This window comes from Nyctereutes procyonoides, unplaced genomic scaffold (genome assembly GCF_905146905.1).
Source record: "Nyctereutes procyonoides isolate TBG_1078 unplaced genomic scaffold, NYPRO_anot_genome, whole genome shotgun sequence".
NCBI lineage: Eukaryota > Metazoa > Chordata > Mammalia > Carnivora > Canidae > Nyctereutes > Nyctereutes procyonoides.
In genome coordinates, this window is record NW_026575051.1 from 2,961,192 (window position 1) to 2,988,085 (window position 26,894).

The 26,894-nt window shown below is 54.1% G+C and overlaps 1 protein-coding gene across 4 annotated transcripts in view; it reads left to right on the forward strand.

The window, feature by feature from the left end:
• The first annotated feature begins 1,688 nt into the window (after nt 1-1,688).
• Nucleotides 1,689-26,894, forward strand: part of ITPR3 (inositol 1,4,5-trisphosphate receptor type 3) — a 68,519-nt gene continuing 43,313 nt past the window's right edge. For 3 of the 4 annotated variants that reach the window (XM_055329758.1, XM_055329760.1, XM_055329759.1), the window contains exons 1-2: nt 1,693-2,054; nt 17,828-17,898. In XM_055329758.1, the coding sequence (XP_055185733.1) occupies nt 1,966-2,054; nt 17,828-17,898 (160 nt within the window). In that variant the 5' untranslated portion in view covers nt 1,693-1,965. Of the gene's footprint in view, nt 2,055-17,827; nt 17,899-26,894 lie in introns of all 4 variants that reach the window. The other variant, XR_008665038.1, reaches the window with a different exon arrangement.

Genomic DNA, 26,894 nt, shown 5'->3' on the forward strand with positions numbered 1-26,894 from the left:
AGAGAGGCTGTTCCAGCAGGGCTCCAGGCATGGACAGTGCCCGTCCAGTGCAGTATGGAGTTCTAGAGAGAGTATGGGGCTGCCAGTCAGGGGCCGGGCTTCTGGCTCGGGCTACCAGGAATATACCGTGTGACCTTGAAGTTTGGTGCTCTTTCTCTGGGCTTTCGTCATTTCTTTTTGGCAGAGAAATCTGGATGAGGTTTTTTTAACTGCAGTTAAATGTGAGGTACACTTAAAAAAGCAATTAAATGGGTCACAATCAGTATTGAAAAATGAAACAAAATACAGAAATAGAACAGAAAATATCAGAGTGCATCACAGGTCATCAGGGTAAGTATTGTTTTGTGAAACTATTGTTTCAATTATATATAGATAGCTGTGTGGACTGTGGATGTAAAACGTATTTATTACTGTGGGTCTTGGTAACAAACCGTCAAACATCGAGCTCAGCAATCCCGCAGGTGCCCCCCCCCCCGCGCCCACATTCTAGGGGTCTCTGTGAAAAAGCCACACAGCCAGAACTCTTCTCTTCATTCCCCCGGGGTCAGCAGCTGTCTCTTTACTCTTCACTGCCTCCACCCCTCCCTGGGTCTCTCTTCTTCCTGCTTCCATCCAGTCCCCTCCTCCCTTTCTCCCAGGGACAACCCCCCCACCCCACCCTCTTCCCAGGAAGTCCGGGTGGGGGTTTCAGAAGAGAGTCAAATGGGGATGGCAGTGGACACTAGATTCCAGGAGTTAAGATAAAAGGATTAAGAAGCAAACGCCCAAGCACTCGGGAACAGAACAGAAAGTAGGCGAGTTGGAGACGTGGGTTTCAGGGCTGGACTCCGTGAACCAGAGCTCGGTGGCGACACCGCAGCGGGTCACTCCCAGAGGCCCGGTACCGGCCTTGTCGTTGTTGGCACTCGGTGCGCTATTAACCAGCGAAGGTAGCTTTCTCTTTCGTCACCTCCCCACCCACCCCCCCCCCCCCTTTAAAAAGAAAGATAGAAGGAGCCAAGAGTTTGGAGCCAACTCCTGGAGAGGGAGCGGCTGAACTGATTCGGAAGTTGGATCTCTTTGTACACAGGAATGCGGAGAGAAAAAAACAAAACCCACCCCATTGCTTCATTTCCCCTCCAAGCCCAAGCGCCTTCTATTGTGCAATGAAAAGGCTTTTCACGTTGAGAAAAATGAATCCCGATTTGCGCTGCGAAGGAACGAGCGCGCCTCTCGGTGCGAGACGGCTCTCAGCTGGGGCGCTCCCGGGTCCTCCGCGCGCTGCTCCAGGTAGAGCCTGCGGGGGCGCTGGGCCCCTTCCGCGCGCGCCCGCCCCGGCTCGCTGCGACCCGAGGGCCGAGGGCAGGGCCGCCCGGGGACCCCGAGGGCACAGAGCCCCCCACCACAGCCGGGCCTCCCGGGGAGGCGGTTCCGCGAGTCTGTTTGGGAACTCGTTGGAGCTGGAACTCCGAAACGGGAAGCCGGCCAGAGCCCCAGGACTCCTTGGAGCGGCGCGGGGCCGGCGGCTCGTTCGCGCCCGGGAGGCCCGGCCCCGGACGAGCGAGGGGCGCAGGGCACGGGGAGGCGGGCGGGCGCACATGGGTGCCCGCGGGCCGGCGGCGGCGGGGGGCGGGGGGCGGGGGGGGGGCGGGGTGTGGCTTCCCCGCCTCCCGGGCGGGATTTGCATGTGTGTGTGGCGGCCCCAGACTTCCTGCTCCTTCGACGCTGCAGGTACGCGCGGCCGGGCTGGGCGGGCGCTCCGAGACGCGGGCACCTCCTCGCCCGGACGCCCCCGGCGGCTCCCGGGCCGCGCCGCGCCGCCTTCCGCTCCGGTGGCCGCTAGTCTGCCCCGGCCGCGCCGAGCGCCCCGCTCGCGGGTGGGGGCGCGCCCCTCCGGCCTCCGCGGGCACCGGCGTCCTCTGCAGCCAGCCTGGCCCCGCGCCCCAGAGCGCCCCCACCGCCCCGGGGCCCCGGCGGGCTGCAGCCATGAGCGAGATGTCCAGCTTTCTTCACATCGGGGACATCGTCTCCCTGTACGCCGAGGGCTCCGTCAATGGCTTCATCAGCACTTTGGGGTGAGTGAGCCGAGTCCGAGGGGGGCGCGGGCCGGGAGGGGGCCCGGGTGCCATTTGCGTGCGTCTGCCGCCGCCCCCGGACAGAAGACCTGGAAGTCCCCAACTTCAAGGAGCGAGGTAACGGCTCGCCTCTCTCTAGAGAAAGGAAGTGAAATGTTCGCCCAGGTAGAAGTCGGAGCCCTCCGCGGGAGTTGTTGGGCGGGGGCGCCCCCTCCGCGAAGCCTGCACCCCTGCGCGCTCGCCAGTCTCCGAGCCCGGGGAGAGGCCACTTCCTCTGCAGGTGGTCCCGGGGCGGGGCAGGTGGGTGGCTGGGGCCTGAGTTGGGGAAAGGCATCCGGGCCTGGACGTGACTGGCTCTGGGGGTGGGGCGGAGCTGTGGGGGAAGGCAGGCTCAGCCTGGAGCCCGAGTCCTCTAGTGACGGTCCACTAGCACCTTTCCCCTCCGGCTCTCTCCCGCCCTGCCCGCTTTCGTCCGAGCGTCTTCTCCGCCCCCCCCCCTTCCAGGAGTCCCAGGTTCTGCCCCCCCCCCGCGCCCCGCCTCTCCCTGTTAATTTCCTGCGCGGCTCGGCTGGCGCCCCGGGGTCCCCGGTCCCAGGATCTCCCGGGCACTTTACAAACATAATTAATTCTGGACGTCACCCCCCGGGGTCTGGATAGCAGGGAATCTCTTCAGATCCCTGGAGAGGTCCAGGCCCGGAGCAGGGCATAGCGCAGGAAAGGAATTAGGCAGAGCGAGTAGGTTTATTTTCAAAGGAGCAGTTGGGTGAGTCGCTGGAGGTGGGGGTAGCGTGGTTTCTCCGCCTCTCCAGCCAGGCTCCTGGGCAGGGCCTGCTGTCTGTCCCATTTTCATTTCGGGGACTTGTGCTAAATTGTCTCATCCTCCCCACCGCACCCAGCTGTCCTTTAGGATAGACCCATCCTCCTCTGCTCCCCCTACTCTTCAGACCCCAGCCAGCCACAAGGTCCCTCCTCCCTGGAGCCTTTGGAGGACAGCCCTGGAACCCTCCCTCACCCCGGGCCTGGCTCCCCCGAGCCTGGGAAGTGGGAGTCACCTGGCTCTCTTGGTGTCTCCCAGGGTTGTTGGGAATTTGGCTCTAGTCCCATTGGAAAGGGGAATCCAACAGGCCTTTGGGGATTGGAGGACTAGCTCGGCCAGCAGGGGATTCTGACTGGGAATTTCAGCATACCTGCCCTCCTGGTCCTGCCACCCTTTTCACGTTTCTTTCCCCTCCCCACTGAGACGTGGATTCCCTAGCCACAGGGCCTCTCCCCGCACTAGATCCGACAGATGTTGCTCATTTCCCCAGAGGATGGGGCTGGAACCACACGTGGGCAGCATCTGGACAGGCCTCCCCAGAGCACTTGTCCAGGGGGTCCTGACTGCTCCTCTGGCCAGGGCTGTGCTTGCAGCGAGCCTGCACACAGTAGGCACACAGTAAACACCTCTTACAACGCTGGGGGAAGGACAAGTGTGGGGGAAATGGGGGCAGATGGTGGAAGCCCCCCTCCTACTGCCTGAACAGCACTGGGGACTTTTGGGAAATGATCATCTTCTCCATTGCTCAGTGCCTGGGTCAGGGCTGGCACAAAGTGGGTGGATTTTTTGTTTTTGTTTGCTAATTTATTTATTTGACAGCACAGAGGGAGCACAACACAAGCCAGGGGTTGGGGGGGTGGAGGCGGCAAGCAGAGGGAGAGGGAGAAGCCGATTCTCCATGGAGCAGGGAGCCAATGCAGGCTTGATCTCACAATCCCAGGACCTTGAAAACATGATCTGAGTAGACACTTAACCACTGAGCCACCCAGGCAGCCCAGAGTAGGCAGTTTTTAAGTACTTGTGAGATCTGTCAGAGTCAGGGAAAGCATCCCATTCCACCCTCCACACAAGTCTCATCCCCCCACAAGACATTCTGTTGCCTCCCAACATAGCTTCCTCCTGCCTCTGCTCTTTCTGCCGCACTCTCTCCCTCCCCACTTCCTCCGGACAGGACCTGGTGACCTCTGATGGCACTTCTACTCCAGGGTGCCTGTTCCCTGTGCAAACATCTCCAACATCTCCATTTGCACGGATGGATGCCCACCTCCCAGCTTGGTGCTCTCACACCCTAACTGCATTTTTTTCCCCCTAACTTAATTTTCTATTTTGTGTTTCCTACCTCCCCTTTCATAGACTCTGCAGCCCTAGGTGACACTACTCTGATTCCTGGAACCTACCCCAGGCTCTAGGTCTCTTTACCTTTGCACCTGTGCTGCCCCCGCCCTTCGGCCAGCCTCCACCTGAGTAAATCTGACCCACCCTCTAAGACCTAGTGCAAAGTGACCTCTTTTGAGCGATTCAGCTCCTCCTCCCACAACCTGGGAGAATTAACCCTTCTTCCTTTGTGCTTTGGGTGGCTTTGCATAGACTCCTCTCCGGTATTGTGTTTCACAATTAGTGGGAGGGTTCTCTGTAGGGCCATCTAATGCTGGGCATTTTGCCGGGATTAACTAATTAATTACACCATTCATCCGCTCAGCGTGTCCACAGGCCCCGTACTGGCCACTGAGACTCTGAGGGAGCAGTGGGTCTCACCCTCTTGGAACTTAGAGTCCGTGGGAGAATGGTCTCTAAGCCCTGCTAAGTCCTCACTACTGAAAGTGTAGTCCTCGGTCCAGCAGCCTCACCTAGATGCTAGCTAGAAATACAGCACCGCAGACCTCTGCCCGTCCCGCAGAATCTGTGTGCTGGACCTCATGGCATTTGGTGCCTTCAAGTGTGAGCTGCTTTGCTCTAACTCAAACTCTTTCTGCTCTATCCTCACCGGAATCTATCTTTCTTTCTCCTTCCTTCCTCCCCCCACCCTTTTTTAAAAAAAGATTTTATTTATTCATTAGAGAGAGAGAGAGAGAGAGAGAGAGAGAGGCAGAGACAGATGGAGAAGCAGGCTCCATGCAAGAAGCCTGATGTGGGACTCGATCCTGGGTCTCCAGGATCATGCCCTGGGCGGAAGGCAGGCGCTAAACCGCTGAGCCACCCAGGGATCCCTCCCTCCCTTTCTTTTTCTTTTTCTTTTTCTTTTTCTTTTTCTTTTTCTTTTTCTTTCTTTTTCTTTTTCTTTTTCTTTCTTTCTTTTCTTTCTTGAGAGCCAGAGCAGAGTATGGAGCAAGCGGAGGGACATGGCAGAGGGAGAACCAGGCTCGATTCAGGGCTGGATCCCCAGGACCCTGAGATCATGACCTGAGCCAAAGGCAGCCATGTAACTGACTGAGCTACCCAGGCGCCCCTCATTAGAATCTTTCTGCTGGGGAATCCCTGAGTGGCTCAGCGGTTTGGCGCCTGCCTTTGGCCCGGGGCATGATTCTGGAGTCCCGGGATCGAGTCCCACGTCGGGCTCCCGGCATGGAGCCTGCTTCTCCCTCTGCCTGTGTCTCTGCCTCTCTTTGTCTCTCTACGTCTATCATGGATAAATAAATAAATCTTAAAAAAAAAAAAAAAAAAAAGAATCTTTCTGCTCCTGTCTTCAACTCTGGTCCCCTTTGAAGCCTTCACCCTGGCTCTTGATGCCCATGTCTGTGAACCCTGGAGGCTGATTTGACTGAGTTCCCAGGCTAGCCTAACACTTGATGTCTGAGAAGTGCCCAGTAAAGGATGGACAAAATGAATTTGTTGAAGACAGGGGCGGTCTTGGTGGGCAGAGAGGCTGGTCAGCTGGGAGGTGGGAAGGGGGGCCTTGGTGGAGGAGGGAGTCTTGGGCAGCCTTCAGATTCTGGCCAGACTCTATGGGGTGAAGTAGAGGAGGTCAATTAGAGCTGCCTGAATAATTAGAGCTCCTGGTGCAGATTGTACATTAACTCTGGGTTGGGAGGATGGGAGGGGTCTGGGCCGTAGATCCTGGAGCAGGTCAAGACCTCAGCAGGGAAGGGAAAGCAGGCCCACGCCTGTTCTTGGCAGGATTGTGTGGCCAGGGCCACTGCCTCACAGCTCACCCTGGGTGGAAGGCAGCAGAGGCCAGGGCTGGAGTGACTGAAAAGGAGCCGTGAAAGGTAGAGAATTTATGGTTGTTCCTGGCCAGCAGCTGTGAGGAACTGGTCCTGAGTGTGCAGGGTGGGCTGCTCAGAGTCTGACATCCAGTTTCTTGAAGATTCCTCTGGGTGGCCAGAGGGGCGGGCCCCCACCCACAGGGAATCAGTTGGGGAGGGTAGGTGAGCTGGGTCTTGAGGCTGAGCTCCTGACATTTGTCAGAGTGCCTTGGAGCACCATCTGGGGGGGGGGGTCTCAGGGCCTCTGAATCTGCATCACCCAGGGCTGGGTGATCACAGGGAGTAGGGTCCAAAGGGGCCTCCCCTTGGGCTTCCCTGTCCACCTTCCAGCCTGATTCACTTCCCCAGGAGGGTGGACACTGGAGGTCAGCACCCTGAAAACACAGAGGTAAATGTGGAAGAAGGCCCAGTTCCCCAGGGTCAGGACCCTTGGGTTGGCAGCCCCAGGGGCCCAGCTTTCCTGGCTTGTCACTAACTCGCTGGGTGACTTTGGCAGGGCACTGCCTTCTCAGAGTGTGTTTCTGTCAGCCTGGATAGCCTCTAAAGGTGCTCTGTTTGCACCTGAGAATCTCCCTGGGTTCTTTAAAAAACATTTCAGCTTCTGAGTCCCATGTCAGACCAATTGTATCAATATTTCTAGGGCTGGGATCTGACAGTTGTTTCTTTTTTTTTTTTTTTTTAACTCCCCAGGGATTTTACCTGGGTGAGGATCCCTGATCTAAGGGCCCTCTTCAGCTGATAGGCTGTGAGGAAGCCTACCTGTTGGATCCACCTGCCCCTTGCTCCAGAGAGCCCATCTCTTAGCCCTCTTCAGACTTCAGTAAGTCATTCAACAAACATTAATTGAGCACCTACTTTGTGCCAGACACTGTTCTAGGCACTGGGGAATCAATAGTACCCAAGATAATTCCAGGCTGTTTTAGTCTATACCCTGGGAGAACTGGGTGAGGAGGTCTGGAAGGGCCCTTTCAACCTTAAATCCCTGAGACACATGTAATCCCAGGGGGGAGGGCACTGCCCCTCCCATGCGGACTGCATTTCTGGGGCAACTTTCAGACCTGCCCTTGGCTCTCCTTTAACTGTGATTTCCCTGGAGATACTGGAAGTCCCCCTGTCCTGTGCCCCAGGGCAGGGTCTTGGCCTCAGCTAGGCTGATTCATGTAACTTATTTTTAAAAAATACATATTTTCGGGGGTACCTGGTAGTTCAATTGGTTGAGCATCCTACTCTTGATTTCAGCTCAGGTCTTGATCTTAGGATCCTGAGTTCAAGCCCCGTGTTGGGCTCTATGCTGGGCATGGAGCCTACTTAAAACACAAAAACAAAAACACACACTTAAAAGAAATATGTTTTCTTTTTTGTTCAAGAATAATGTATGTCCCATGGAAAAACTGGAAAAACTTAAATAAAAAATTATGTGTGATACTTCTGTGACTTACATGAACATTCTGTATGTGGATCTTTTAGTCTTCTTTTTTTTTAAAAAAAAACTTTCAATCTACATAAACGTTTACAGAACGATGTCAAACTGCACATGCAGATTCGTATTCTGTCATTTTGGGAGGATACATTAAGCTGTATTTTCTAATGCCGACAGGCCATTGTTATGGCTGCACAGCATCGCACGGTATGATTTATCCTAATTAATTCAAGCAACTCTAGTCTTAGGCATTCAGGTTGTTTCTAAATTTTTGCACTATAAACAATCTGCACAGAACATCCTAGTCCATACATGCCCGAACACTTGTCCAGTTATCCTCTCGGGCTAAATTCCCAGCAGTGGAATTCCGAGATCAAAAGGAAGGCCCATCTCTCCCTCATAGGCTCTAACTCTGTCTCTGTGGTGGTAGAGGTGCTGCAAAGGTGGCCCTGTGCCCCAGGGGGGTTCTGACTCCACTTCATGGCCTAAATTTGAGAGTGTGGTACTAGGAGGTATCGGGAGAAAGATCAGCCTCCGCCCTTGAAGTTGGATGTGGTGGCTGTGATGGAGAGGGGTGAAGTGAGGAGAGGAGCTGTGTGGGGGTTGCTCGAGGACAGAATAGGCCCCGGGGTTCGGCCGTGGGACGCCAGGGACCCAGGCTGCATCCAATTCCCTGGCCCTAAAGAATCTTGCTGTAGCCACTTCTCATACTCTGCCCTGCCCCACATTCCTGACCCTACACCCCCTTCCCTTCCCAGTGGGGCTGTGGGGTGGGTGGGGCAGTGGCTTGGGTTGGGGGTGGGGTGATGTGCTGGATTTTAAGGTGAGGCCACACCAGCCTTCTGCTCACAGCTCAGGGGGTGGTTTCTGAGTTTTGATTGCTTCTGAGACTGGGTCCGGAGTCCCTGTAGTCGACCCCAGGCCTGTTGTCCATGCTCCCCCCACCCCCATGTGGAGCTAGGGGCTCCGCCCTGGAAGTGGGGCCTGTGAGAGAGGAGGAGAGGAGGTCTGGGAGAGGGGAGTAGGGCAGAGCCCAGATCTCAAATAAGTTTCATCATTGGCCTCTGAGTGTGAGCTCTGAGCTGCCCTGAGTGTGTCACATTGGTTATGCTGGCACTGGCACCCAGCATTTGCCCCCAACAGGCACAGTTCCCTGCAGTGAAGACCCCTGGGGTAGAGAGGCTAAAGGACTTGCCCTGGGTCACATAGCACGGGTCTGCGGAGAGGAGGCCGCAGGGCCTTTCACACCAGTGACTGTGGGCCACAGAGATGAGTCTACGTCTTGACAACTCAGCGAGCCCAGGGTGTGGGTGGAGGCTGGGGCTGGGTAGGGACACTTTGCAGAGGGGTTTCCACTTGTGGAGATAGGCAGGGAGGGAATCTGCAGGGAGCAGAGTAAAATGATCCCGGTGGTGTGTAAATATGGGCATTTGGGGGTTGGCAGGTGGGTAGAGCCAGAAGAGGCAGTGAACATAAATCTCAGGCTCCCCCCCTCCACCGGGGGGTGGGGGTGGGCAGCTGCAGGTGTTGGGGCAGACACCTGTGTGTATTTGGTTCGCAAATCCCTCCTATTACTCAGCCAGCCAGCTAGCACCCCCTTCCTCCAGCCTGCAGGAGTGCTGTCCTCTCAGGCCGTGAGTCTAGAAATGGGTGACCAGAGTGATTTAGGTCATGGGAGGCAGAATCAAGTCTGCATCTCCGAGATGCTGCTGCTGCTGGTAGTGGGTAGGGGTAGACTTCATTGAGCTCTTATGCGGTGGCTCTGGCCTTTACCTGTCACTTTGGCCCCTCACCACTGGCCTGAGGCATACATATAATTCAAGACACTCAAATGCCCACTACTTAGACTTAATAATTGTCCACATTTTGCCATATATGATGAATCCATTTTTTTTACCCAAGTATTTTATGGTAAATTACATAATTGCGTGTTTTCACCTCTAAATACTTCATTACACAGCTGCAAGAAATAAGGATATGTTCCTGTGTGACCATAGTACTGGCATGACACCCTTTAATAATTTATCTGATGCCCAGCCTGAACTCAGATGTGCCCCATTGTCCTAGTGTGTCTTTGACCACTGGTTTCTTTAATTCAGGATCCAGTCAAGGTCCACGCGTTATTGGGGCAGCCCGGGTGGCTCAGCGGTTTAGCACCTGCCTTCAGCCCAGGGCCTGATCCTGGAGTCCTGGGATTGAGTCCCCCGTCAGGCTCCCTGCATGGAGCCTGCTTCTCCCTCTGCCTGTGTCTCCGACTGTGTCTCTGCCTCTCGCGAGCTCTCTCTCTATGTGTGTGTCTCTCATGAATAAATAAATAAAATCTTTATTAAAAAAAAAAGTCCATGTGTTACATTTGATTCTTAGGCCCCCCACCTCTTGTTACATTTGATTCTTAGGCCCCCACCTCTTTCTTTGCCATGATGATCCTGAGTTCCTGACAAGACAGGGCTGGTTATGCCATAGACTGTTTCACTCTCTGGATCTGTCAGGGCTGTTTTTGCTGCCCTGTTTCCCAGAGAGCTCTGCGGCAGTCCAGAGTGGGGTGGCGGGGCCTTGGGACCTGCCTGGCTGAGCCCTGAGGCTTCAGTTACTTTGGTGAGCAGGACAGGCTGAGTCCAGAGAGCAGGAGAAAGGCCTGGTCCTGGCAAGCCCAGGGGATGAGGTGAGTGCTGGCCAGGGGCATGGCTCGAGTGCTTGCACCTCTTCTGTCCCTTTTCAGCTTCCCCTCATGTCTCTCTAGCTCCCTGTCCCTCTTCTTAGCCTAAGAGGCATATCTTCCTGTGTCCCCAGCAGCACTGTTGAGACCCCAGCCCTTGCCAGAGCCCACCAGTCCTGAGAGCCAGAAACCCAGGCCTGTGGGCAGAAGGTTTGTACATTTAGCCGTGTACATTTAGCCAGGGATCTTTCTTTCTCTTGGGCCAAATTTAGTCATTTTTGCCACCTCCATGCATCACTGGAGAGATTCTCAGGGTTCCCTGAGCATGTGGCTTACCTGTCCTTTCTAGATGTAAGCTCTCTGAAGAGAAAGCCTACCTGCCTGCCTATTGGTCCAGAGTCTATCTCTCAGCCTTCGTGGGACTTCATGAAGTCATTCAACAAACATTTATTGATCCATGCTCATTTAAGTTCCATATACTGGCCCCTCTGGCGGCACATGGTGGATCCTTGGTACAGAAAGATAGGGAGAGGTTACGTAAATGGATGTTTTTGCAGGGATGCAGAAATGAATTTCTTTTCCCTGATGAGCCAGGGATCCCAGTGAGTGAACCTAGGTTCCTCTCCCAACCTTCTTCCCCACCCCCATCTAGTGGGTGTGACTTTGGGTATTTGGAGAAAGGGACTCCAAAGGCCTGTGTCTACCACCAGCCAATCCCAGTATTCTAACAGTGGCTTCTTTGGGAGTGGCCTTCCTTGAGTCTGGTCTAGATTTGTGGGGCAGTGGCCAGTGTCCTGGGCTGGAGTCAGAGATCTGGGGTCTGGAACTGGCTATTCCTTTGACTTGTTGTGTGACCTGGTCAGTTTCCCCTCTGTGCCTCAGTTTCCAAGCTAGATTTGGGGGGGGGGGCTGTCTAGAGTCTCTGATTCCCTGTCCTGTGGCTGCTCTGAGGGTGACCATGCTGGTGGGTGCAGGCTTTGCTTCAGACTCGTCTGATCGTCACTTGCTCCACCTCTAGCTCAATTCTTCCTCCTTATCTAATATTTCCAGACAGCATTGACCTGCTCCACTGCCTTTCCTGTGGCTCCCACCTGGATCTCAAAGTGCAGCCAGGGCAAAATGGGGCCACTCAGGTCACTACCTTCCTCTTTTCCCCCAAAACAAGCTATTGGGGTGCAGACCCCATGGGCATTTCAAGGACGGCACCCTCCTCCACAACTTTGTAGTGCAGACTTGTCAACCATCTCCTTTCAAAGGGTTTAGGGCAGGGCCCCCTGGGTGGCCCAGTGGTTGAATACCTGCCTTCAGCCCAGGGCATGATCCCGGGATCCTGGGATCGAGTCCCACATCGGGCTCCCTGCCTGGAGCCTGCTTCTCCCTCTGCCTGTGTCTCTGCCCCTCTCTCTGTGTCTCTCATGAATAAATAAATAAAATCTTTAAACAACAACAACAAAAAAACCCAAACAACAAAGGGTCCAGGGCAGCCCTGAACACAGGCCTCCTGCCAGGCCCTCCCCTCTTACCCTCATCCCACTGCCCACTTTGCTGATGGCCTCTTGGGCCCTGTGTAGTCTAGGCTCAAACTGGCTTTGTGCCTCCCAGTGGGTAGAAGGCTCCTAGCAGGCTCTGTCCTCAAAGCTCCCAAGTGTCCTCTGGACGGGCCCTGAGGTGGGTAGATGCAGGGGTCTAGGACATAGTGGCCCCTGTCCTCAGGGCAATCAGCATGGTGGTTATGAGCTTCTTGACTCCACCTCGCCCGTAATGGCTTCGTTGTAAGGTTTTGTTGAATGCATGGAGATCTAGCTTGTACATGTGCCATCAACTGAGCAGCTCTGTGGGTGGGTGGGTGGGGCTGGGGATGGTGGTGTGGTGTTGAGTTTTACTCAGTGAACCTCACACTAAACTGTGGTGAGAATAGAATTAGGCATTGGATATAAAAACAGCTTATAAATTAAAACACGTTCAGCACATTGGCAGGTTGGATTTTCTACTGTGGTCGAGGCTGGGGTGCCACCTGCTTTTGGATGAGGGGCGATGTCCGTGGTAGGACCAGGCGGGGAACTCTGCAGGAGCCTAGGCACGGCCTTGAAGACGGCAGGACTCGGCAGGACTCGGCAGGACTCGGACAGGGCTTCTGGTGTGCAGACGCCTGGAGGTGGGACCAGGCGGGACGATGAGATCAGCGGGCTGGCAGAGGGTGGGAGTTGGCCTTTCCCGGGACCTTGGGCGGAGACCGAGGCTCTCGGGAGGGCTCCGGGGAGGGCGAGGCGCGGGGCCACTTTCGCCGGAGAGCTCAGCTCTGGTCCCAGCGCCGGGTGCGCACCCGAGGCCGGGCGCCTGTGACCCGGGTCCCGCCAGTTTAATAAATACAGATGCCCCCGGTGAGGGAGAGTGGGGGGTGCGGCCCTGGCCGTGGGTGCCGCCGGGCGGGGTGCGGGGGGAGAGGTCGGGGCGCGCGGCCGCGGCGCACGTCACCCTCCCGCCCCCGCGCGCACTTGCAGTCGAGACCGGGACCGGCGGGGGCGAGGCGGCGGGGCGACGGCTGCACGTGGGGCGGCGGGTTTCGCTGGGGGCGGGGCGGGGCGGGGCGGGGCGGGCCCGGCGGCACAGAGCACCCAGCGGACCCGCCCGGCCGCCCCGGCGGCACAGAGCACCCAGCGGACCCGCCCGGCCGCCCCGGCGCGCTCCCTTCCGAGGCGCTCCCGCCCGCAGAACTTAGCGCGTCTGGCCGCCCGGGCCTGGTCCTGGCCCCGTCTCCTCCCCTAGGCCCGTCTGATCGCAGCGGCCTGCTCACCCCGACGGCCCCCCGCGGCGCCCCTCCCGCCCGGCAGCCCTAGGTCCTACACACAGAGGAATGGAGGGAGGCTTTCGCGGGGCGCTTGGGGACATCTGGGACTCTACACATCCTGCCGATGGCTTCTCTGCGTGCCGGCCACGGGGGGAGCTGCCCTGGGCACCAGGTGGGACGTAAAGCGATGAGTAGGGCCAGGGGCCTCGGTCAGACGCTCCTGGGGACGGCGACGGCGACGGCGACGGGGACGGGGACGGGGACGGAGTGCAGCCCAGCGTCCCCAGGCCGTATTGACTGTGCTAGTCCCCCACCGCACATGGAGGCCGCAGGCTGTGCAACGTTGGAACCAGGAGGAACCCCTGAAGTCCCCATCTACTGCCCTTGTTTGCCTGATACCTTCGGGGAACACCCCTGCCTCTTGTATCCTCCCACTTTGCTTCTTTCCTCTGGTCCCTCCTCCTACACACGTCCCTCAGCTGCGGACCTGGCCCTGGCGGGTCCAGGATGGTTTCCTTCCTGACCTTGTTTGAAGTCCTCCTGGAGGCCATGTCCCCCCCCTCGTGATCAATCCCTCCCTTCCCCTGTGTGGTTTCAGCTCGCGCTCCCAAAATATACCAGGCTCTGTAGACCACAGTGCACGGCCAGGGGCTGCGTGGAGCCGTCAGGGCTTCAGAAGCCTGCCAGAGTGGGAGGGGACAAGTGGACAGCCACAGAAGGCGGGGTAGATTTGTGCCAGGGGGGTTAGGAAAAGCGTGCCAGGCATCTGAATTTTCGTGTGTTTTTCCTGCACGTGTGGCCCAGACAAGGAGTTCCCAGGGCTGCTGTGGAGGGGTCAGGGTGAGGATGGATTTCTCTTCGGTCAGAGAAGCTCTGAGGAGGTGGCCTCCCCAAGCTTGAGCGCTGGACAAGATAGGGGCTCTTACCGGCTACCCCAGCCTGTCCTCAGCCACACTCACTTCTGATGCCCTGTGGCTGTCCAGCACCCTTGGCAGTGCCAGGTCCTAGGCCAGGGCCTCCTCCCCTCCCCCATCCAAGCATAGCCATTCTGGTTCCCTCCCTTCAGGGCTTTGCTAAGAGACCGGCAGCTAATCTGATTCACTAAGGTCTTACAGGAAACTCTATGAATTATTCAAGGCTCTGTATAGCTCCTGCCGCTTCTTTCGCACCTTCTCTGATTGGCCAAGCTCTGACCTGTTCTTTCCTTGAATTTGGACAAAATCCACAGCTGGTACCACCAGTTGGCACTGATACATATTCTTCATAACATTAACTCTTCTGAGTATGTGACTTGTCTTCCCAAGGAGATTTTTAAACTCCTCAAGTCAGGGACCTACCTTACCTTTTGCTTCTCAAATACTTTCCTCAGCAGCTAGTCAAATGAATTAATTCATTCCATGTATGCCCTCTCTGTGCCAGGCAGTGGTCTAGATTCTGGGGATACAGCAGGAAGCAAAACAGACACATCCCTGTCCTCATGGATCTTCCATCCCAAGTGTAGGGGGGTTGTAACCAAAATAGATAAGTAAAATATACAACAGGTCAGGTGGTGAGAAATATTATGGGCATAGTGAGGCGGCGGTGGAGAATGAGGAGTGTGAGAAAGAGCAGTTCTGAGTTTTAAAACAGATAGGGAAGGCAGCCCGGTGGCTCAGCGGTCTAGTGCCGCCTTCAGCCCAGGGTGTGATCCTGGAGACCCGGGATCCAGTCCCACCTCGGGCTCCCTGCATGGAGCCTGCTTCTCCCTATGCCTGTGTCTCTGCCTCTCTCTCTCTCTCTCTCTGTGTGTGTGTGTGTGTGTCTCTCATGAATTAAAAACAAACAAACAAAACAAAACAACAACAACAACAAAAAAAACAGATAGGGAGATGGGTGCCTGGGTGGCTCAGTGGTTTAGCGTCTGCCTTCCATTCAGGTTGTGATCCCAAGGTCCCGGGATCAAGTCCTATATCGGGCTCCCTGCAGGGAGCCTGCTTTTCCCTCTGTCTGTGTCTTTGCCTCTCTCTGTGTCTCTCATGAATAAATAAATAAAATCCTAAAAAAAATGAAAATGAAATGGTTAGGAAGGGAGGGTGTTCAGGGGAATGGCCATTTGAGTGGGGATCTGAAGGCGGTGAGGGAGGGAGCCAGAAGGGTGTCTGAGGGCAGACAAAAGAACTAGTGCCGAATCTCCTGGAAGGTTTGAGGAACCTAGGGGAGTGTGGGCTGGAGTGAAGTGGGCAGGGGGTAGAGGGAGGGGATGAGGTCAGAGAGGTGAGGGCTGGCTCATGTAGGTTCAGGCCATTGTGAATTCTTGGCTTTTACTCAGATGGGTAGTTCTGGAGGGTTCTGAGCAGAGGACGTTCCTGATTTGACTCACCTTTTAAAGTAAAGGTGTGAGGCATGTGTGTGTGCTGGGTGGAGAACAGGTCTTAGGGAGGTGAGGGGGGCACATCAGGAGGTCAATGAGGAGGCAGTTACTCACATCCAGGTGATAGCTGGTGGGGGCTTGGGTCAGGTGGTGGTGGCAAAGATGAAAAGTGGTCAGATTCCACACAGATCTGGAAGATAGAACCTGCAGGGTTTTCTCCCATATTGGGTGTGAGAGGTGAATGGAAGAGGAGCCAAAGGTTGGCTCAAGGTTTTTTGGCCCCAGCAGTGAGAAGGATGGATTGCCACCAACTGAGATGGGGAGGACTTTAAGAGGAGCCCATTTAGGTGGCAGACGAGGAGCTCAGTTTTGAACCTGTTGAGTCTGAGATCCCCGTGGTCAGCCAAGCAGAGGTGTTAGATGTAGGATCTGGCCTTTGCAGGGGAGATGGATATGGGAGTCATTGATGAGTGTCTGAGTGGTCCTTTGAACCTGTGAGTGTGGTTGAGATGTGCAAGGGTATGCGAGCAGATAGCAGAGGGAAGAGGGCCAAGCTCTGAGCCAGTGCTGCGGGCCAGAGAGAGGGAAGGAGACCAAAGGGTCCTCCTCACAGAACAAGCTGCCTCTCTGCTCCCCATCATTGTGAGGTCCTGCACAACATCTGCTCTGACGCTTCTCAGCCGGCTTCAAAACCAACCCTTCTGCTTGCTGGCTGTGTGTCCCTGGCCAGATTGTTTACCTCTCTGTACTCTGGCTTCCCTGCTCACTAAATGGAAATAATAACAAAGTGGATTTAGAAAATTAAATAATGATATATGAAAACATTAGAAACAAAATCCTGCTTGCTTTCATTATTCTTATTGATGACATAAGTGCTGTTGATGCCAAAGAGAAAAACAGGGTCCTGTCCTCAAGAAGCCCATAGTGTAGACATGGCAACTAGTTGCAGTAGGAAGAGACATGGCAACAGGAGAGGCCAGGACCGGGGCGCCTGGGTGGCTCAGTGGTTGAGCGTCTGCCTTCAGCTCAGGTCATGATCTCGGGGTCCTGGGATCGAGTCCCGCATCGGGTTCCCAACAGGGAGCCTGCTTCTCCCTCTGCTTGTGTCTCTGCCTCTCTCTGTGTCTCTCATGAATAAGTGAATAAAATCTTTAAAAAAAAAGAGGGGGGGGCCAGGACCAGGTGCTTCGGGAACATGGAGGAAGGAGGCCCAGTGGGAAGGAGGGCACTGGCACTGGCCAAGGAAGGTTTCACAGAGTAGAGGGAGGGTCTGAGTGTGGAAGAATTAAGTGAGGTCTGCTAGGCCTGGGTCTTGGTGGGAAGCCAGGATGGGTTGGGCATGAACGGCATTGTAGGCTGCCACTGCAGAGGTGGTCACCTCTGTAGAGATGAGAGCTCCAGGGACCTTGGGATCAACTGGAGATTTAGCTTGGTTGGAGCAAGAAGTTGTGAGGCTAGCTAGGGAATGGATAGAGGTCAGACCACAAAAGACCAACCCAAGGAGGGGAGGAGAAGGAGGTTTTGGAATCAGCTCTTTGACTTCAGGCAAATTATCTCACCTTCAAAGTCAGTTTCCTCCTCTGTTAAATGGTGTTAATGACTAGACCCTGGGAGGAAGTTGGTGAGAATTCATAGGGAACAGTTGTGAAGTGCTGAAATAGACCTGGCCTCTGAAATGGTGGGTCGTCATCATCACTGTATCCTAGAGGCTGGGATGGCATTGAAGACTTTTAAATGCAGGAATGGAAGGAAGAGTAGATGGGTGGGTGAGTGAGTGGGTGGATGGATGGATTGGTGGCTGGCTGGATAGATAGATGGGTGGGTGGGTAGATGTCCTCCAGAGATTCAGGATTAATCCCAGTTGTAGTTTAAGGGGGGAGGGGATTTGGGGCCCTAGGGAAGGCCTATAGGGAGGGAGTGGAATGCAGCCTGACTGAGGTTGAAAAAGTGCAAGGTTCATTGTCCTATCTTGGAGACCACAGGACTGTCCCCCTAGTTTGAGGTCTCATAAACTTCTGTTTGTCTATCTCTAGTGTCTCTCTGCCTCTGTTTGTATCCTACTTATTTTTCTGATTCTTTCTATTCTGATTCTTTCTATTTTTTGTTCTTTCTCTGTCTCTCCCTTCTGATCTGTCTGGCTTATCTCCGTCTCTCTTAGCGCCTTTCCCTCTCCTTCCTCCATTACCCACTGCCCTTAGGTCTGGGCAGCAGGGTCTCAGGCCTTTCACAGGAGTTGCATCTACAGCATGTGGCAGCCCAGGCTGGAGGAGACCCCCCTCACAAGACAGCTCTAGCTCTGTCAGGCAGAGGGGGTGGCCTGGGTGTGTCTCTGTGCTTTTCCTGGGGTCCCCCAGCCCCAGCCCCCAAAGACCTTGCCTTCTAACCTCCGTGCCAGGAAAGGGAAAGCCTTGATGCGTTGGGGGGGAGCGTGACAGTGATGGAGAGGGATTTTTTTGGAGGCTTCCCTGGTGCCCTGGCATCCCCTGCCCTGGGGGGATGGCGTCTTCCCTCCCACTGACCGAGCTGCCTTGTCCCTCAGGTTGGTGGATGACCGCTGTGTGGTGGAGCCGGCCGCGGGGGACCTGGACAACCCACCTAAGAAGTTCCGAGGTGAGACTCCCGCCCCCATACCAGCCTCCCCTCCGAGGCTGTAGGTCCTGGACCTGGGACGAGCCCGTTCAACCCCAGCCAGCACCCCCACGGCCCGGCAGCCCTCATGCTGCTCTCTGTGGAAGCCCCCCATGGTTGTCTAGGGGCCGCCCCCAACTTCTCAAGGGCATACCCACTTCTGGCAGAGAGCCGTCCTCCCCCAAACTCCCCACCTTTGTCTGCCTGACTGGGCATTTTCTTAGCTGGCGGGGGTGGGGGAGAATTTCCTCAGGCTTCAGGAGGCCCAGGGTGAGAGCTCTTCCTGGGGGCTTCTGGTCTCCTCATCTGCCTGGTGAGGTTGTTGGGCCCTTCTCCTGCCCCCTGCTGTGTCCCCAGCCCCATGTGGATGATGCCAGCCCTGGGGGAACTCATGGATCCCGGGCAGGGCCCTGCTGGCTGACACTGGGCAGGGGCCTTCGTTCGCGGGGCCTCCGTGTCCTCCGTGGTCAGTGGGCTCCTCAGCCGCCCCGCAGGCCCAAGGGCGCTGAGAGAATTAAATGATATCCTGCTGTCACCGTGCCCAGCCGGGGTGAGGTATTGTTGTGATTGCCTATGAGGCTGAGACAGACAATCAGACGGATCCTGGGCGTGGTGGGCAGGGTGGGAGCAAGCAGGGACATGCCGGGCTGCTGCCACCTTGCCTGCCCACGTGGCTGCTCCTCTGGGGAGAGATTAGCCGGGATTGTCCTCCAGGGGGATGCTGGGAGGGAAGCGGGGTTTAAGATAATCCTGTGGCATCCTTGGCCGTCTGTCTGTTGGGGCCTTGCCCATCCACCGGAGGGTGGAGGAGAGGGAGGGGGACCCTCCTCGCCCGCAGGGGGGCCCTGTACCTGCTGTTCTGCTTCTGCTTTTCTCCCAGGCCTCTGAGTGGGGCTGTGTGGGGGTTTCAGATCAGGCTGTGCCCAGGTGTGTGGGAACCGCCTCTGGCACTGGACGTGCCTCACCACTGAACACGCCTCGGCCCTGCACCATCTGGCCCCGCTGCCCCTCTCACCTCCTCCCCTACCCCTTGCCCTGTCTCATTCCCTCCAGCCACGCTGCCTCCCTGCTGTTTTCATGTATCTACCTCTGCACCTTTATACACGTTCCCTCCGCCTGGAAGGTTCTTGCTCCAAATGCTCACCTGGCTTGCACGGCAGTCTCCTGTCCTCAGTGGGCCCGTCCCTGATCACCCCATATAAAATTGCACCCCTGTCTCTCTTCCCTGCTTTCCCTCTCTTCACGGCATGAGTCTGACACACTCCACGTATTTTAGTTGTTTTCCATCCATGGAGCTAGAATGTCAGCTCCACCAGGGCAGGTATTCTGGTTGTTTTGTTCACTGTTTCAGTGGGTGGTACACATCTGAGGAATAAGTGCAGGCAGCAGCCACTCCTCAGGCTTCCTCCCACCCCTGCCACCTCTCTCAGGCCTGGCTGCTCTAGTTCCCATTGCTGTCATGACCCGTCCGGAATCTCTCAGCTGAACCCAGCCTTGAAGGCACTGGGCCCGGGTTTTGGGGATTTCAGGGTGCTCGTGCGGGGTGCCCTGCTTGGAGGCCCAGCTCTGACCATGCCTGCCTCTGGGTCCTGATGATTGAGATGGGGCCTGTGTCTCTCCTGGAGGCAGAAGTAGTAGAGCTTTGGGGACGCCTGGGTGGCTCAGAAGTTGAGCATCTGCCCTCGGCTCAGGGTATGATCCCGGGGTCTGGAGATCGAGTCCTGTATCAGGCTCCTCGCACACAGCTTGCTACAGGCTTCTCCCTCTGCTTGTGTCTCTGCTTCTCTCTCTCTGTCTCATGAATAAATAAATAAAGTCTTTAAAAAAAATAGAAGTAGGAGAGCTTTGAAGCCACTGACAGAGGGGCAGATTTCCACTCTAGTTGGGGGATTTAGGTAAATTCTTGGGAAGAAGTTAGTAAGGGTGAGGGTCCCCAGGGTGGGCTGTGCCAGGGCAGAGAGGGGCCTGGGACTGGAAAGGGAAGGTGTGTGCATGTGTCAAGGTGTATGTAGCCAGCCGTGTGGTGTGACAGCGGTGACAGGGAGGTGGGTGTGACAGAGAAAGATTTGCCCTAGAGTTCCAGTGGACAGAGTTTGGGGCCAATTTCTGACACAAAAAAGCCGCTCAGCAGAAAAAATGCTCTTTTGACTTCTCATCCTCCTCTCCCATTGGTCCTTCCTAGTCTCTTCTTTCTCTTCCTCTCCATCATCCCAAAGCCTGTGAGTGGGGCCCTCCCCAAGGTCGGTGTCGGGGGAGAGGGAAATGCCCCATGGTCCCTGTGGCCTCACCGTGCCCAGCCAGCTCAGAGAGGTGGGAGAGGGGACTCAGCCTCCAGCCTCCTCCCTGCCCTCTCTGCCCCAGGTGTCCTGAGGCAGAGACCCATCTGAACTCCCTGTGGCCCTATTTGGACCTGAGAAAAACTGATCTTCTGAGACAGAACCCAGGCTCTGTGCAGCCCAGTGGCTGGTGGGTACAGTTGAAGTGTTAGAACTTGGGACAAAAGACATGGCCTCCAACGTGTTCATTTTGACTGAAGCCCGGAGGAGAGAAAAGCAGAACTTGGCCTCACACCTGGGAGTCCTGGTTCTCATTGTTCTGCATCTCTCCCTAAATACCCTGGCCTAGAAGGAGGTCCTGGCAGGGCCATGGGGACCATGGCAGGTGTGTTGGAAGTTGGCTAGATGTTGTTAGAGATGGCTGTGTCCTGAGGCCCCGTAAGTACTGTCCTGCCATCCTGGGCTGGACCCCGCCATTGCAAGGAACTCTGGTTTCACCCTTTCTCCCGCTACAGCTTGGTTGTCCTCACATGCTGACCCTGGAGGCCCCCAGGCTGAGTGGGCAAAGCCCAGTGAAGCTCCCAGCCTGCCTCCATCAGCCCCTGATTGGCTTCTTGGTTGTGGTTTCAGCTCTAACCATCATCTGAGGCCATTCCAAGCCCTCACATGTTCTGGGAATTCTTTCCAGAGTCTGCAGGTTGTGGGGAGGCCCAGGCTACTGGTGCTCCAATGTGTAGGGCACCCCACTCCAGCCATTCCTGACCTTTGCTGACCTTTGCTTTGCTGTAGGAGTCTTGGGGTGATGGCTGCTCTGAGTTGTGTGCTGCTGACTGGGTCCAGGGCCTGGGCATGTTCCCTCCCATGTGGGGGCATGAGGAGGGGCAGCTTTCGCCTCCCAGTCTACCTTAGGGAAGCTCAGAGCCCATACACCAAGCTACAGGGACACCAGGAATGTATGTAGGGGCCACTTACCGCCTGAGACCATTGCAGTGGGGAGTTGGTGTTGGGGAGGAGGCTGATGAACCGGCCTTCCTGTGTTTATATGGCTGGGTGCCCCCCAACTCCCCAAGCTGTGCTTCTGCTCTACATGTCCTGCCTTCCAAGCCCAGTTTATTTTTTTGTTATAATAATACTATTTTTATTGTTAATATTATATATATGGGGGGGCTGGGGGAGCGCAGCTAGGAGAAGGAGCTGAGGGGAAGGGAGAGGGAAACAGTCTCCAGCAGACTCCACCCTGAGCGCAGAGCCTGATGCGGGGCTCCATCCACGTCCATGAGCCCTGACCAAGGGTTGGACTCAATTGACCGACTTACCTAGGTACCCCCAGACCTTGTCATTTTTAAAGCATCTTATGCCTGTCGCTGAGGCCCTCAGTCCTCTCCCAGACCCCTCTCCCCTCCCTCCCTCTCCAGAGGCAAATATTCATCAGAAATTGATGTGTATCGGGGCGCCTGGGGGGCTCAGTCAGGTCGGTGTCTGCCTTTGGCTCAGGTCATGATCCTGGGGTCCCGGGATGGGGCCCCATGTTGGGCTCCTTGTTCAGGGGGGACTCTGCTTCTCCCTCTCCCTCTGCCCCTCCCCCCCTCCCCTGCTCATGCTTTCTCTCAAGTAAATGAGTAAAATCTTAAAAAAAAAAAAAAAGAAATTGTTGTGTATCATTCCAGAGCCTGATTTTATACTTTCGCTATTAATACACAGGGCTATTATAACTAACACAGAGTATTTCCCATTTTTATAACCCTGTATATTAAATCTTTTCTGCACATTTTTCATTCTGCACTTTAAAAAAATATTTTCTTTATTTGACATGGAGAGAGAGAGAGAGCACAAGCAGGGGAAGTGGCAGGCAGAGGGAAAGGGAGAAGCAGACCCCCCCCCCCACTGAGTGGCAATCCAGATGTGGGACTCGATCCCAGGACTCTTAAGATCATGACCCGAGCCAAAGGCAGACGCTCAACTGACTGAGCCACCCAGGCATCCCTATTCCGCATTGTTTTTGAGATTTCTCCATGTTGATGCATGTGGCTCTAGTTCATCTGGTTAATTGCTGTGTAATATTCCACTGGGTGAGTAAACTGCAAGCCATTTATCCTTTCTCCTGTGGATGGACATTTAGCTCATCTCCAGCTGTTGGCAGCTGGCAGCCATGCTGCAGTGAGCATTCCCATACATGTCTCCATGGGCCCGTGTGCCCGAGAGTTTCTTGGGTGTGTTCCGAGGTAGGGGGAGCCCTGGTGTGAGGAGGCCCTTTTGAGCCTTCCTCTGGGGCTGTGTGTGCTCACCCCTCTACAGATTGTGGGTGCGCCCCCCCACCCTACCCCACTCCCACCAGCGATCTTGCCACACCTGGTTCTGTCCCACTTAAATTTCTTCCAGCCTGCTGGGTGTGAAATGCCATCTCACTGTGGTTTTAATTTGCATTCCTCTGATGACTAGTGAAATGGAGCATCTTTTCATGTTTATTGGCCGCTTAAAATTCTGTACTTACCTGCCCACCCTCTCCCGCACCCTCAGTTTATAAAAGTAATGCAAACACTTTCCAGAGACAACCATATGGAAAAACAGACTTAGTAATTTATTCATATGGTTAAAACATCAAAACCTTGTACAAAGAAGTATAGAGCTCCCACCTGTGTGGTCTCCTCACTTCCCTCCTCTACCATGATCCCTGCCAATGACTACTTTCCTGAGTTACTTATGCTTCTTCCAGGTTTCTTCAAATATAAACATATATTCAGGATCCCACCCCTTACTTTTCTTACACAAAGGTAGGATTCTGTATACACCATTCTGTTTTTTGTTGTTCTTACTTTATTTTTTTAATTTAATTTTTATTTATTTATGATAGTCACACAGAATGAGAGAGAGAGGCAGAGACATAGGCAGAGGGAGAAGCAGGCTCCATGCACCGGGAGCCTGATGTGGGATTCGATCCCGGGTCTCCAGGATCGCGCCCTGGGCCAAAGGCAGGCGCTAAACCGCTGCGCCACCCAGGGATCCCTGTTGTTCTTACTTTATAAAGCTTACTATGGATCCTACTGGAGACCTTGTCATATTAGCATATAGAGATTTCTCTGTTTTTTCCTTCATTTAAACACTCATTTTTGTTCTGTATCCCGGACAACTGTGTGAAAATAGTGTTTCTACAACTTGCCTGGTTTGAAACATTTAGAAAATATTTATTTTTAAATTGTGGTAAAGATCCATAACAAAATGTTTCCATCCTTGAACACCTGGGTAGCTCAGTGATTGAGCATCTGCCTCTGGCTCAGGTCGTGATCTTGGGGTCCTGGGATCGAGTCCTGGATCAGGCTCTCCACAGAGAGCCTGCTTCTCCCTCTGCCTATGTCTCTGCCTCTCTCTGTGTCTCTCATGAATAAATAAATTTAAAAAGAAAAAGTTTCCCATCTTTAACCATTTTTAGGTGTATGGTTCAGTGGCATTAAGCACATTCTCACTGTTTTACAGCCACCACCACCATCCAGGAACTTTTGTCTTCCTATAAAACTGAATCTCTAAACTGTTAAATAATTACCACCGCATTCCTCCTCCCTAGCCCCCATGCTACTTTCCATCTCTATCAATTTGACTATTTCAGTACCCACATGAGTGGAATCATCCAATATTTGTCCTTTGGTGACTGGCTTCTTTTGCTTAGTATGACAGCCTCAAGGTTTACTCACGTGTAGTGTGTGTCAGAATTTCTGACCTCTCTCTCTCTTTTGCAGCTGCAGAGCATTCCATTATGTGGCTCTGTTGGAATGTATTTAGCCAGTCCCCTCTGATGGGCACTTGGGCTCTTTCTAATCTCCATCTTCCCCAATAGTGCTGCGGGCGAAGACCCTTGTCCCTTGTCATGTTGTACAAACGGAGGTGCGCTCTTGGAAGGTGGACCAGCAGCGAGATGGCTGAGTCGAGGGGCAGGAGCAGCTGGAATCAGTGTCGTAGGAGAAGGCAGCCCCTTCCAACTCTTCATTGTTCCTTTTGTTCCCTCCCAGATCTCTCAGTGTTTTAGCTCATTCCAGGAGAATTTAGCTCCCTCTGCCACTCCTCCACTTCCTCTGCCCCATCCTCCCTAGGCAGCCTGGTGGCGATTCCCCATTGTCACCTGCAGGAACCCAGGGATCATCGGTTCCACCTTCATTTCTCTGCAGCCAGCAACCCCGGATGCTGCCCCATACCCCCTCCCTCTGCTATCAGGTGCACTTTCAGTTTTACATAGAGACTGAACAACCTTGCCTTTCTCTTCTGTAACCACAATGAAGTCTTGCGTGTTTTGTTCAATAGGTCGAGTCTCTAACTGTCGAAAATAATTAGAAGCAGATGTTTACATGATTTACACTGAGCTTATATGTGACTATGACTGTAGAACTTTATTCCCTGTGCTCTGTTCTCATCTCGAGTCCTCAGCACTGGTACTTTGCAATCTTATTGGAGCAGCAGAACTATTTGGGGTCAGGGGTGCCTTTACTAATGCATACCCCTCAGGCTCATGAATCTATGCAGGACCTGGGAGTTTGTATTTTTTTAAAGATTTAATTAATTTATTTCATTTTACTTATTTTATTTTTAAGATTTTATTTATTTACTCATGAGAGACACAGGCAGAGGGAGGAGCAGGCTCCATGCAGGGAGCCTGATGTGGGACTCCATCCCGGCACTTTGGGATCATGCCTAAGCTGAAGGCCACCCAGATGTCCCTAATTAATTTATTTTAAAGAGAGCATGAACTAGGGGAGGGTTAGGGGGAGAGGGAGAGAGAGAATCTCAAGTAGACTCCATGCTGAGTGCAGAGCTCGACCCAGGACTCGATCTCATGACCTGGGATTATGAACTGAGCTGAAACCAAGAGTCAGATACTCACCTGACTGAGCCACCCAGGTGCCCCAGGAGTTTGTTTTCTAAAGCTTCCCCACTGGCAGTAGCTTTTGGAGTATTACAAACTTGAGTTTAAGGGAAGGTCACTCGACTTCATTTACTATGTGAATATCCTCTTGTCTGCAGCCTCACAGGCCCTGTGCCCCCTCAACCGCAAGTTCATGTCCCCCAACACACACAGTCCTTACTGTTGGAGTCCTCCCTGGACCTAGACTTTTCTCTTGGCCTTCGATGCTGCTGCTCCGGTGTGAGCCCAGTCTCCTGGCCACCCTCCCATCTTTCTTCTTCTCTGCCTTTCTGCCCTGTGGTTTGGTGAGAAGAAAGGTTCCAGCCCCTTCTGGGGTCCTGGCAGGGCTGCCTTTGGACCGAAAGCACCGTGAAAGTATGGAGGTGTGTGTAGAGATGGGCCACAGACGTTTTAGGGGACTCAAGTCATTCGTTCATCCAACAAGCATTTCCTGACAGGTATTATGGGCAAGGCTCTAAGGGAGATCTGTGTGTGAGAGAAAGAGACAGTTTTGACAAGTGCTAGGGAATCTGTTTCCAAGACAGACAGGAGAGTCGGGAGTAGGGAGGGCTCATTTCTGGCTTCCTTCCCACTCCCAGGATGCTCCTGGGCGGGGTGTTTCATTCAAACTCAGGTTCTGACCCTTTAGTGGCCGTGTGAGGTCCCTCTAATGGGGCTCCACAATCCTATAAAGACCTGCATAGAATAGAATTCAAGTGCATCACCATAGGAGGGGTCGTTCATATTTCATTAATTCTTCCTTCAGCTCCTTCCTTCCTGTTAAATATGTTCAAGGAGTTTTAAATGTGGTTATTGAAGCTTTCTTATTTCTAGAGATTCCATGGCGTTCTTTTTCAGCCTTTGATGTTACTTATGTTACTTTTTATAGTTTCCTCCTCTCTGCAGGGATCTTCAAAGTTTTGTGGATTTAAGCAGAGTAGGCTATCTGTTCTACAGATGTTGTCTGTGCCTGAAGTCTCTTCGCGTCTGTTTCTACTCTCTGTTTGGTGGGTTGGTTCTCTCTCATGACAGCTAGTTCCTGAGAGTTCCTGGTTAGCTTTGACTGCACACTGGCTATTCTGTTTGAAAAATTTGGTGTGACTGGTTGTGGACTAGGAGGAAGGTACCTTTCTCCAGAGAGGACGGGGGTGTGTGTATCCTATTACGAGACTCCTGGCGCTCCACTTGTCCAAGACTGCCTGAAGCTGGGCTCAGGTTCGGGGTTTCTGCAGCATCCAGGAGATTCTAGCAAGGCTCTGGTTTCTAGAAGGAGCTGTTCTGCCTCGGGTTCAGCCTTCACTTGGGGGTGTAGCCCTGTGCAGTTCCAGCGTATTGAACGGAGGGTATCCTCTTAGATTCTCACCTTCTGTGGGCCTGGGTTTGGATTTCTGCACCACCACCCTCCATCACCTGATGAAACCATCCAAATAAAAGCCTATTTCTGGAATCAGTGAATATCCTCAGGGTGAAAGTAGCTTGGGTGTTTCTATATCTTTCTGACTTCCCTTTGATCCTCTGCTTGGGTCCAATAATTCTTCACTATTTTGTCAGTTCTTTAAGAAGTCTTAAAATAATATCCATTTGAAAAATCCAGTTGTGTTAGTTGCTTTCTGGTTGGATTGATCCAAAAGATATCATAACCACGGTTTTTAGCCCTGTCAGAGCCTGCCCCCCTTACCAGGGACAGAAGCCCCTGCCATGTTGTTTCATGAAATGGTGATCCAAATATATATTTCCTGGGTGAGCCAGTTCAGAAAGCTTGAGAACCTCTGCTCTAGGGCGACCTGGGGCAGCATCTCTCTTTCCTTCTGTTC